The following is a 12,388-nucleotide window of genomic DNA, read 5'->3' on the forward strand; positions in this document are numbered from 1 at the left end:
GACACGGAGCAGGGGAGAGGACAGCCAGACTTCACTGTGGAGCAGAGTTCAAAGTGCCCTGGATCCCACTGGCTGAACCATGCTCATATGGGCATCAGGTCTAATAGTGCCAGGCTCTGGATGCCCCTCTGATTAGAGGAGCACAATCTGGAGCAATCTGAGAGCCCCACGCCTCCTCTGTCCCTGTGACTCATTCTTCAGTTGAGAATATAAGCCCGGAGGAAGCAGTGACTTGCCCCAGGCCACACAGCAGTGAGTGGCAGGGAGCAGGCCATCACTTGGCTATTCTGACCCTAATCAGGTGCTCCTCCCAGCCCACCGGTTCTCTGTCTCTGTCTCCTCCCTTCCTCATCCCCCACCTGACCCCCTTTCCCCTCTTCTTTACCTCTGGGCTCTTACTTGAGCCCGAGATCCAAGGGAAAGAACTAGTCCTGCTCTATGTCACCAGGTGTGCTTAGCCGCTCAGTTGTGTCCAACTCTTTGTGACCCCATGGACTATAGCCCACCAATCTCCTCTGTCCATGGGGATTCTCCAGGTAAGAATACTGGAGTGGGTTGCCATGTGCTCCTCCAGAGGATCTTCCCAGCCTAGGATCAAACCCAGGTTTCCCTCGCAGGCAGATTCTTTACCGTCTGAGCCACCAGGGGAGCCCATGTCACCAGGTATTAGTTGCTAAACATCCATCTTTGACCTGCTGGACAAGCCACAGGGGCTTCAGATATCTCCTGGACCGTGGGCGAAGAAGATGCTCTCAGGCGAACTGGAGAAGCAGGCGCCCTAGCCGCGTCACGTGACCTCCCTGGTCCTGCATCTTTGAGAAGGAGCTGTGGGAGACTCCATCGTGTGCACAGCACCTGGGAAGTGGTAGTTCCACGTGCTGATGTTAAATGAAGAGTCCCCAGGCTGAGAGTGGGGGCTGGGAAACCCTACGGTGTGGGCTCAGGCTCTGTGCTCGGTTACACGGCGGGACACCGGTGGGGCCAACACCGCTGGCCAGCAGCACCCTCAGAGCTGGACAGTGAACCCAATGGGCTCAGCTTCAGACCCCCACTCTGCCCAGGACTCAGGTGATGACAGGAGGGTAGCTGGGATGCTCAGAGAGTGCACCACACCCTTGTATGCTGCTCCATAGAAACAGCCAGGAGTCGGGAGTGGGTCGTGTGCTGCTCCATAGAGACAGCCAGGAGTCGGGAGTGGGTTGAACCTCCATTCTTGCCGCGGTTCCAGCTCCCTGGCTCCTGTGTGGAAGCGATAGACAGACTGTGCAGGCTTGTGACCTGATGAATAATCATGTTGTCAACTCCTCGAACCACCCTGTTTATGCAAACTCAACAGTTTGTAGAGTATTTTCACAGCGTCATCACATGCATTCAGATGGCCTGCGTGTCAGGGGTGCTTTACTTAGCACATTTTATCAAATTGTTCAGAGCATCTGTGTTGGTTAAGGAGCCCCTGCTCTCAACCTCACACACACACCCGTTACCGAGTCCAGTGTACCTCTCCAACCATTCAACTAAAGTTCAACGCTGTTTGGAGTGGGTGTTGGCACAGCAAGTGGCAGCCTCAGGACCCCTTCTCAAGTGTTTTCCATCAACAGAGAGATGATAGAAAGTCTTACATTTGATCAAATTTCCCCAGAGTGAACATAAAACTTCATTTCAAGGCATCTGATCTTGTTTGCACTTTCTAGCTAAGACATCTGGCTGCTTTCTCATTCACATGTACTCAGATCAATTAATCAATCGACAGATAAGTACTGAGCACCCTGGGCCTGGAAGATGCTACTATAGGAGTTTATGTTAGGCAAGCAGGGGTGGGGGGAATAACAGTGATCACCAGCCCAGGTTGGATGCATGAGACAAGTGCTCGGGGCTGGTGCACTGGGAAGACTGATCTATTTCCATTTTTCTTAGAATTGTTTTTAATACAACAAAAAATGGAAATAGATCAGAATAATTTCATAGCTTTAAAAACATTGCTGTTCAGAAGAAACATGCACCCCAATGTTTGGCACAGCACTATTTCAATAGCCAGGATGTGTAAGCAACCTAAATATACACTGGCAGAGTAATTAATAAAGAAGATGTGGTACATATATACAATGGAATACTACTCAGCCATAAAAAGGAATGAAATTGTGCCATTTGCAGAGATGTAGATGGATCTAGAGAGTCATACAGAGTAAAGTAAGTCAGAAAGAGAAATATAAATATCGTATATTCATCCATATATGTGAAATCTAGAAAAACGGTAGAGATGAACTTATCTACAAAGCAGAAACAGAATCATGGACATAGAGGACAAGCACATGGACATCAAAGGAGGAAGGGGAGATGGGATGGACTGGGAGATTGGGACTGATATATATACACCACTCTGTGTATAATGGATAACTAACGAGAACTGACTGTATAGCACAGTGAACTCTGTTCTACGGTGACCTAAGATGGCAACCCACTCCAGTATTCTTGCCTGGAGAATCCGATGGACAGAGAAGCCTGGCAGGCTACAGTCCATGGGGTGGCAAGAGTCGGGCATGACTTAGCATCTAAACCACCAGCTGGGAAAGAAATCCAAGGAAGGGGGGTATATGTGTGTGTGTGGCTGATTCACTTTGCTGTAGAGCAGAAATTAACACAACATAGTAAAGCGACTATACTCCAAACAAATCAAAACAAAACAAAAACACTGCAGCTCAAGGCATCACACAATAAGATGGAAGAGAAGGGGGTTCCTGGGTGGACAGTGAAAAAGACTTTTCCTTATAAAAATATTACTGATATGCTCGATAAAATTATCTAAAAACACCTATCAAGAATTCTTAGCCACACCTTTGGGGGCGGGTTGGCTTATGGGCCTGCCTCCCTTTGGCTTTTGGCCAAGAGAACCCTTTGCTCTTTGCTGAAGGGCTGGTCACTCTGGGCAGGTGCTGCACCTCCACAGGAATGCCTGATCTCTCACCATCCTGAGCCTCAGTTTCCCAATCTGTCAGAGTAGGGATAGTAAGGCTGACTCTGAAAGTATCTTCCACTCCCTGCTCTCTACTTACATTTTCTCTTCTTCCTCTTCTTTCTCTCCTCTTCCTCTCAAAAAGAGAAAACATCCTTTCTTTGCTTCCTTACTTAGCACAATTCACCATACGAAAAGCACCCATCCATCCATTTGCTATGAAACATCTGGAAGCCCAGTGCTTGACACTATGGAGATTTCATGAGAAGTACGAGGTCAGCCTTGGCCTCCAAGCACTTACAGTCTCCCTGGGCAGAGAGGGCTGGAACATGAAACAATTAGAAAATATCAACGAAAGTGGAAACAGTGACAGATTTTATTTTCTTGGGCTCCAAAATCACTTTGGACAGTGATTGAAGCCACAAAATTAAAAGACACTTCCTTCTTGGAAGAAAAGCAATGACAAACCTAGACAGTGTATTAAAAAGTAGAGACATCACTTTGCTGACAAAGGTCTGTATAGTTAAAGCTATGGTTTTCCAGTAGTCATGTACCGATGTGCAAGTTGGACCATAAAGATGGCTGAGAGCCGAAGAATTGATACTTTCAAAAGTGGTGCTGGAGAAGGCGAGGGTGGGATGTTTCGAGAGAACAGCATCGAAACATGTATATTATCAAGGGTGAAACAGATCACCAGCTCAGGTTGGATGCATGAGACAAGTGCTCGGGGCTGGTGCACTGGGAAGACCTAGAGGGATCGGGTGGAGAGGGAGGTGGGAGGGGGGACCGGGATGGGGGATACATGTGAATCCATGGCTAATTCATGTCAATGTATGGCAAAAACCACTACAATATTGTAAAGTAATTAGCCTCCAACTAAAAAAATAAATGGGGGAAGAAAAAAGTGGTGCTGGAGCAGACTTTTGAGAGTCCCTTGGACAGCAAGAAGATCAAACAGGTTAATCCTAAAGGATATCAACCCTGAATATTCATTGGAAGGACTGATTCTGAAACTGAAGCTCCAATACTTCGGCCACCTGATGTGAAGAGATGACTCATTGGAAAAGACCCTGATGCTGGGAAAGATTGAGGGCAGGAGGAGAAGGGGGCAACAGAGGTTTAGATGGCTGGATGTCATCAGTGACTCAATGGACATGAGTTTGAACAAGTTCTAGGAGACAGTGAAGGATACAGAAGCCTGGCATGCTGCAGTCCATGGAGTCACAAAGAGTTGGACATGACTTAGCGACTGAACAATAACAAGTGAATGGAGGACCAGTGGGTCAACCACTGGTCACTGCCTTGGGTGATCAGAGCTGGGAGGCACTGCAGGGCTGGGGTAAGCGGTGGGCTCTAGGGGGAAGGTCAGGCTGGGGCTGGGTCCCCAATGACAATGTGGTGGGCCTTGGTCTGGAGCCGGAAGGCTTGAGCTTCAGTCTCCCTGGGAAGACTGTATGAATGTTGGCAAGCAACCCCCGCCCTGGAAGTCAGAGTCCTACTACCCATGCCTGAGTTGCAGGGTGTGTGGGGGGCTTAAAGGAAAGATGCACCTGGAATGCCTGTACGAATGCTAGTTCTCAGCTGCTCACCAGCTGTGTGACCTCAGGTCGGCTCCTGGAATATTCCAAGCCTCAGTTTACTCAACTGCTAAAGGGGGATATTGGTGATGCCATCTCATGAGGCTGTTGAAAGGCTGAGCAATGAGAGTTTGGTGAACAATAGCTGGTCCCTTTAGCCTCGTTAATAACAGGGCTGGCTGGGCAAAGGAACTGCTTCCAGGTGGCACAGCTGTGGGGCCCTGCCTGGGAAGCCATGTGGCCCCCAAGCTGTGTAAACAGCCTGAGGCTTCCTAGGCCTTGGCAGCTGCAATTTCTCTGGGTCCTGTGGCTCCAGGGAGGCCCTTGCTGAGACAGAGCACGTCCTCAGGAGGCTGCGGCTTAGGAGGGCTTGGGTGGGGCCCTGTACCCCCATGGGTGGGAAAGGCAAACACCCAAGGAGGTGCAACCAGGCTTCCAGCTCAGCTGCGTCCTTTGCACTGGAGCATGGATTTCCAGACAGGAGAGGCTGAGGCAGCCAATGGGATCCTGGGGTTGTGCCGGGCGGGTGCTGGTCACACCAGGCCCCTGGGTGTGGGAAGGGCACAGTGACTCATGGGAGCTCTACACCTGAGGGCCCCAAACACACACACCTGGCCCATGGGATGGTGGCCTGTGTCCTCAGAACCTGTCCATACTCCTCCATGACATGAGCTTAGCATCACTGGTCTGAGGACAAGACTCCACCCACATGGGGACTGGCAGTCATAGCAGCTGCCGTCACTGAGAACCTACCATGCCCAGGGATTGTTAATTAGTTCTTTAAGCTCACATAGTCCTGACAGCAGTCCTAGGAAGTGGGTATATTATCCTCCTCCCATTTCACAGGGAAGGAGACGGAGAGGTGGAGAGACGTGAAGGCAAGTGGTTGGGGACGTGGTGGGGCTGGGATCTGAACCCACAGTTTACAGGTAAACTCAATGCTGTGCTGTTTCTCCTGGGACGACAGAGGCTGTTGACCATCCCTATGTGAAGGCCATCCCACTCTGTCCTTTCCATTCTGCATGAGTCCGACCATGTCCAAGAGCTGGTTCTAGAGCGGAGGTGCAGGTGGGCAGTGTAGTGGAGAGGGCTCAGCTAGATTTGGATCGGCAGCTTGGCTTTGTAGCTGGAGGCCCTCGGGGGAGCTCTAATTAACTCTGGGTCTCGGTTTTTACAGCTTTGAGATGGAGATGATACACCGGGGCTCACAAGGCAATGTGAGGACTAACGCAGCACTTGGCTGATGGTCACTTTCCTGGTGGGAGAATTATTTGTCCTTCAAAGAGTGACTGGGCTTTTCAGGTGGCTCAGTGGTAAAGAATCCACCTGGCAATACAGGAGATGCAGATTTGATCCCTGGGTCGGGAAGATCCCCTGGAGAGGGTAACAACAATCCACTCTAGTGTTCTTGCCTGGGAAATCCCCGTGGACAGAGGAGCCTGGAGGGCTACATAAGGTGGGGCTGCAAAAAGAGTTGACTGAGTGACTAAACAATAACAAGAAGAGTGAGCAGGAACCAAGACTGCAGGGCAACCCAGAGGGCAAGTCCTACAGAGCTCTTTCTAATACTCCCAAACTGATTCAGTTCCTGGTCCCACTTATGGGTCTCTCTTGCTTGCAGATCGGATCTGCTGAAAAGTAATCCACTCTTGTCAAGCTCTCAGCATCAGTCCAGACAACTATGAAATGAAGTGAAGTGAAGTGAAGTGAAAGTTGCTCAGTCGTGTCCAACTCTTTGCGACCCCATGGACTATAGAGTCCATGGAATTCTCCAGGCCAGAATACTGGAGTGGGGAGCCTTTCTCTTCTCCAGGGGATCTTCCCAACCCAGGGATTGAACCCAGGTCTCCCACATTGCAGGCAGATTCTTTACCAGCTGAGCCACCAGGGAAGCCCAAGAATACTGGAGTGGGTAGCCTATCCCTTCTCCAGCAGATCTTCCCGACCCAGGAATTGAACCAGGTCTCCTGCATCACAGGTGGATTCTTTACCAACTGAGCTATCAGGGAAGCAGACAACTATAGCAGAGATAAAACCAATATCAATATAAATTTTTATCAATTTTGATAAAACCAAAAATCAATCTCTATGTGCTTCTGAGGAGGTTGTGAACAAGACCACTCCCCTGTCCCCAGGCAACCAGAAGAAAAGTCTTCTCCATTGTTCACCCAGGGCCTGGAAAGGCATACCTTCCTACACATGGGAGGTGTCACCATGGGCAGGTGCTCAGGTAGCTGACTTTTAGTGGTTTTGGCTAGCGCTGAGGCTACACAACCGGAGGAGATTTCTTAACAAGAAAGGGAGCAGGAATGTGTCTCTCGAGGCTCTGCTGTATCTGGGGTCACTGACTGTCCCATTTTCCCCAGGATTAAGGGGTTCCTGGGACATGGGACTTTATCATAGAAAACAGAACAATCCTGGAGAAACTGAGGGAGTTGGTCACCAGACCCATATTTCCCAGCCCATTCTAGAGCCTTCTGTGTCTCCCTAGGGGCTAGGCCCCCGTCTTTCTGCAACCATCAGGCTTGCTCGTCCGTCTCCCAGGAGCCAGCCTGAGGCCTCCTCTATGCCCTAGGGCTCATCAAAGGAGCCGCTGCTGGAGAAAGTTGAGACGGCGGCTGGACTCCCACACCTCTGGATGCTGATGACAGGCTCCTTTGAAGAACAGATGAAGACTTGGTCTTCCAGGGGACACGGGGAGCTGGAGATGAGTCTTGACGTAGCCCCCGGTCCAACGGGGCTCTTTTTTTTTTTTACGAGGCCGGGAAATGTTCACGGGAAGCTAAACAGGTTAATGAGGGGTTCTGATGGAAAGTGGTATTAACTTTAACAAGGAGAAAACACTTTGTAAAGAACAACGCCCACTGGGGTGGAGATATAAACCCAGGGATAAGGAGCTGATTCTCTGTATCGGGGGGTTTCCGGGCTCGAAGCTCCATCACGTGTGCTGTCCAAGTCATGGCTTCCAAATGCCTCAAGGCCAGCTTCTCGTCGGGGTCTCTCAAGGTCCCCGGAGGGGCCGGCGGGGGCTCGGCTCGCGTGTCCACAGTGTTCTCCAGCAGCTCTTGCAAGCTCCCCGGCTTCTCCCGGGGGCCCCGGAGTTTCTCTGCCTGCTCAGTCGGGCTGGGCAAGAGCAGCTGCAGGGCCGCCAGCTGCCTCCCTGCTCTCTGCCTCCCCTCTGGAGGCTTTGCTACCAGCTACAGCCTGGCCGGGGGCTGGTTCGGCGAGGGCATTCTTACCGGCAATGAGAAGGAGACCATGCAGTTCCTGAATGACCGGCTGGCCAGCTACCTGGAGAAGGTGCGGCAGCTGGAGCGGGAGAACGCGGAGCTGGAGAGCCGCATCCGTGAGTGGTGTGAGCGGCAGGTGCCCTACCTGTGCCCCGACTACCAGTCCTACTTCCAGACCATTGAGGAGCTCCAGAAGAAGGTGAGTGGGTCTGAGATGGGGCCTGGGGCCGCCAGCACTAGCCTGGTAACACTTCAGAGGTCACAAAGCTTGGTCGCATCTGCGGCCTCCTTGGTTCCTCCCAAGGAGGCATCATTTGGCCATTTTACAGATGAGAACACTGAGGCTCAGGCTGGCTTAACTGACTTACTCAAGGTGATCCAGGGGGTGGTTAGTGGGGTCAGAGCTTGAGTACAAACTCTACAAACTAACTGGTTGTGAGACCTTTAATGTAATACCACAAGCCACCTCTCTGGATTTGAATTTATTTTTTTCTTCCTTTTCTAAGGGGAGGGGATTGGGTTTGAAGTGATTGGTGCAGACCTTGTTTCCTATACCTAACTCTGGGAGAGCCTGTCAGAAGTTTCCTTCTTGCCCAGCCCGCATCCCCAGAAAGTCCTAGTCAACTCTTGAAAGGGAACATTTGTGTCCAGGGAATCATAGAGTATGTTCTTGCTAATGACCTGCTGAGAGTGCCCTCCAGTCCCGGGAGATAGGAAGACAGGAAGAAGCCACCACGTCAGGTCTTTCCTGCAGCATTTCCCTGTCTCTAACTCAGGTTACAGGTCTGAGATGCCCTGTGTTGCTAGGGACCTTAGGGTTTCCCACTCTGATCCCTACAGCATGCCCATAAGCTTCATGGAGCCTCAGCTGCCAAGAGCCCAGGGATGGGGTGACCCTCTCCCTCCAAAGGCAATCCATGCCGGCTGAACTGGGCAGCAGAATGGGGAACTCCTGCCAGCAGAATGCCTTTTCTTTCCCTGAAGTCACTTCTTTATTTCCCCAGACCCTGTGTACCAAGTCTGAGAACGCCAGGCTGGTGGTGCAGATTGACAATGCCAAGCTGGCTGCAGATGACTTCAGGACAAAGTGAGTTGTCCTGCTCACCTTTTGGTTGGGGCTGGTACAGCTGGACATGGGTGGTGTTCAGACTCAGGGTTTGGGTTACCCTGAATCACTGAGGCATAAGGTAGGAAACACAGCGCCAGGCCAGTCTGGGGTGGGATCTGACATAAATATAGAAAGAAAAAACAGCTTCAGGTGCCCTGCTATGTGCCTGCCAGGTATGAGACCGAGGTATCCATGCGGCAGCTGGTAGAGTCGGACATGAATGGCCTGCGTAGGATCCTGGATGATCTGACCTTGTGCAAGGCCGACCTGGAAGCCCAGGTGGAGTCCCTGAAGGAGGAGCTGCTCTGCCTCAAGAAGAACCATGAAGAGGTGAGCATGGGGAGCCAGGGTAGGCCTGGGGAATAGGTGAAGCTAGGGGAGAAGGTGAAGCTGGGGGAGAAGGTGAGGCTGGGGGACAGGTAAGCATGGAGAATGGAAGAGCATGGGGGCAGGTGAGCATGAGGAACAGGTGAAACTGGACGAGAAGGTGAGGTTGGGGGGTAGGTGAGCACGGGGAGCAAGTGAACATGGGGAGCAGGTAGGCATGGGGGGAGGCATCCATCTGGGAAAGTTAGTGCTGACCCTGGTCTGTGCCACAGGAAGTGAACTCACTGCGCTGCCAGCTTGGTGATCGACTCAACGTCGAGGTGGACGCTGCCCCGCCCGTTGACCTGAACCGTGTTCTGAATGAGATGAGGTGCCAGTATGAGACCCTGGTGGAAAATAACCGCCGGGAGGCTGAGGACTGGTTCAACACCCAGGTGAGTACCTGGAAACCGTCAGTGCAGTAGAGACACATGGTAGGTCACAGAAGTGACCTTGAGGCTCTGAATCAAAAACCTGAGCTTGAGTCCCCGCCCTGTTTCAACCTGACTCTGCACCTTGGGCACATTGCTGTCCTAAAGGCGACAGTGATCTCAAGGGTGAGACGAATGGGGTGGACTGGGTGATCTGGGCAGTCCTTCTTGGCTCATGATTCTAAGTGGCTTCTGTCGACTTCTGAAGCGGAGTCCCCGGTATTTCTGACTGGGTCCCATGTGTGTGTGTTTCAGACTGAGGAACTGAACCAGCAGGTGGTGTCCAGCTCGGAGCAGCTGCAGTCCTACCAGGCAGAGATCATTGAGCTGAGACGTACGGTCAATGCCCTGGAGATTGAGCTGCAGGCCCAGCACAGCATGGTGAGCCTGAGGCTGGCTGGGGGCTGTGGCTGGACCTAGCCTCGCAATGCAGGGGCCCGCCCACCCCAACCTCCATGCTCTGACCACATGGGCAGGTTCCAGAGGGTCAAGTTATTGAATGTCAGGGATTTTCTGTGCAGGGAAGAGGAACGAGGGCCCAACTCCCTCCAAGGTCCCAGAGGTAAAAGACAGGTAACCAGTAGCACCCGGCCTGTCCTGGCAGCATCTCCTGTATTTGTGAGAACAGATTCATTCTGAGTAATTATCAGTGACTCAGAGATATCATTAACAGGGGAGCTCCTCTCTAGATCAGGAAGCTAAGGGGCTAATTGACTCATCTCAGATGAGATATCTGATTGTGGCTCATCCAGGCTTGAAGTGATTCTTCCTTCCTACACAATCCTTACCCTCACAGAGAGATGCTTTGGAATCCACCCTGGCAGAGACGGAGGCCCGCTACAGCTCCCAGCTGGCCCAGATGCAGGGCCTGATCGGCAATGTGGAGGCTCAGCTGGCCGAGATCCGCTGTGACCTGGAGCGGCAGAACCAGGAGTACCAGGTGCTGCTGGATGTCCGGGCCCGGCTGGAGTGTGAGATCAACACGTACCGGGGGCTGCTGGAGAGTGAGGACTGCAAGTGAGTACCCTGCATGCTCTCTCGTCTAGGGAGCCCTGGAGAGACAGCGCGGTGGCCTGGGAGGAGCTGGACATTTGAATTCAGTGGCCCTGGGTTTTGGTTTAGGTCTTGTTATATAGTCACCATGTGACCTTGGCAATGTCCTTTTCTTTCTGGGCCTCTGTTTCCTCATTGGTAAAATGAGGGGGCAGGATTAGAAGATTATTTTTCTTCTTCATCCATTAACTTAAAAAAATTATTAAATTAATTCTTGAATGTAATTTATTATTCTTATGTATTTCATTTTCGTTAAATCAATATTTAGAGTTTTCATCATTATGACATCATTGTATTTTTCATAGCTGAACTACATGATGCATTATAATTACTTCCATCTTTGACAAGTGTGATTGAATGCAAGTTCAAGGCAAAACATCAGTCAGGAGCAGAGAAAGGTTAATTGCAGGGCCCAGCGAGGAGAACAGGTGGCTCATGTGCAAAATCCCTGAGCCCCAGGACTGAAGGGATTTTTAAGGGGCTCTGGGTTATTGAGAAACAGCAATTGGAAAATCATAGTGATCTGACTTTCTTTTTTTCTCCTAGGCTCCCTTGTAACCCGTGTGCCCCGGACCACCCGCCCTCTAAGTCTTGCCTCCCCTGTCTTCCTGCGGCCTCCTGTGGGCCCGGCACAGCCCGAACCACCTGTAGCCCCCGCCCCATCTGTGTGCCTTGCCCAGGAAGTCGGTTCTGAGAGTGACTAGTCCAGAAAGCCAAGGCCACTGTATCCAGGGCTTGGACTTGGCCTCAATTCAACCGTAACCCTAAAGCCCAATCCCCTGTAACTTTGTGCCTAGCCCAGGCTCAGACAATTACACACTTTATCTTTCTCAAAGCCTGCTACTAAGGTCGGAGGCCTTAGTGACAATAAGACCTCGAAGGCCTCAGCTCCTCATTACTTTGATGGGGGCCAGAGCTTCTGTTCTCAGGCTGCCTCCTAGGTCAGGTTTTCCTATCGGGCGCTGTTTCGGTGGTGTCTGAAATGCAGCACAGGGCTTCTATTGTATAAACAATAAAGCACATTTGCTCTGGTTCTCAATGCCTAACCAGCTCTGTTCTGATATTGTTGGTTTGGGTCTCTGCTGGTTGAAGAGGGGTGACTCTTAGGCAGATGAATGGGGGAGGTGGGCCATGTATGACCCTGGGGATGACAGGGTCCTTATGTCCCTCTTTGGGGTAGTTAGGGGTCTACAGTGGGATGTTTAACTCAGCTTTCCTGTTTAAGACCCTTCTCCAAGGGCTTCTCTGGTAGCTCAGTCAGCAAAGAGTCTGCCTGCAGTGCAGGAGACCCAGGTTTGATCCCTGAGTCAGGAAAATCCCCTGGAGAAGGAAATGGCAAACCAATCCAGTGTTCTTGCCTGGAAAATCCCATGGATAGAGGTACCTGGTGGGCTGCAGTCCATGGGATCCTGAAGAGTCAGGCATAACTGCATGACTAATACTTTCTTTCCAAGGTTCTACTGTGGTGACATGTGTTACAAGCCCCTCCTACCCCCTTAGTATACATGGTCGACTTGGAGTTCTAGGGGAAGATGGTTAACACTGAGATCAGTATAATGTGAAGCATTTTAGGCCACTTCATTAGCCTCATTCCTGTGGTTCTTATAAGAGCAGCAGTATGGAATCTCACACCTGGGGGACTCCATTAAAGTCCCATGCTTTTAGAAATGTGC

General features: G+C 51.2%; 1 protein-coding gene across 1 annotated transcript; it reads left to right on the top strand.

The window, feature by feature from the left end:
- The first annotated feature begins 7,413 nt into the window (after nucleotides 1–7,413).
- KRT35 (keratin 35) lies at nucleotides 7,414–11,761 on the top strand. Its single transcript, XM_020910048.2, has 7 exons — nucleotides 7,414–7,956; nucleotides 8,762–8,844; nucleotides 9,039–9,195; nucleotides 9,465–9,626; nucleotides 9,918–10,043; nucleotides 10,459–10,679; nucleotides 11,262–11,761. Exons 1-7 carry the CDS (start codon nucleotides 7,486–7,488, stop codon nucleotides 11,407–11,409), a joined length of 1,368 nt encoding a protein of 455 aa, XP_020765707.2. The 5' UTR covers nucleotides 7,414–7,485; the 3' UTR covers nucleotides 11,410–11,761.
- The last annotated feature ends 627 nt before the right edge of the window (nucleotides 11,762–12,388 follow it).

This window comes from Odocoileus virginianus, chromosome 17 (genome assembly GCF_023699985.2).
Source record: "Odocoileus virginianus isolate 20LAN1187 ecotype Illinois chromosome 17, Ovbor_1.2, whole genome shotgun sequence".
NCBI classification, from domain to species: domain Eukaryota; kingdom Metazoa; phylum Chordata; class Mammalia; order Artiodactyla; family Cervidae; genus Odocoileus; species Odocoileus virginianus.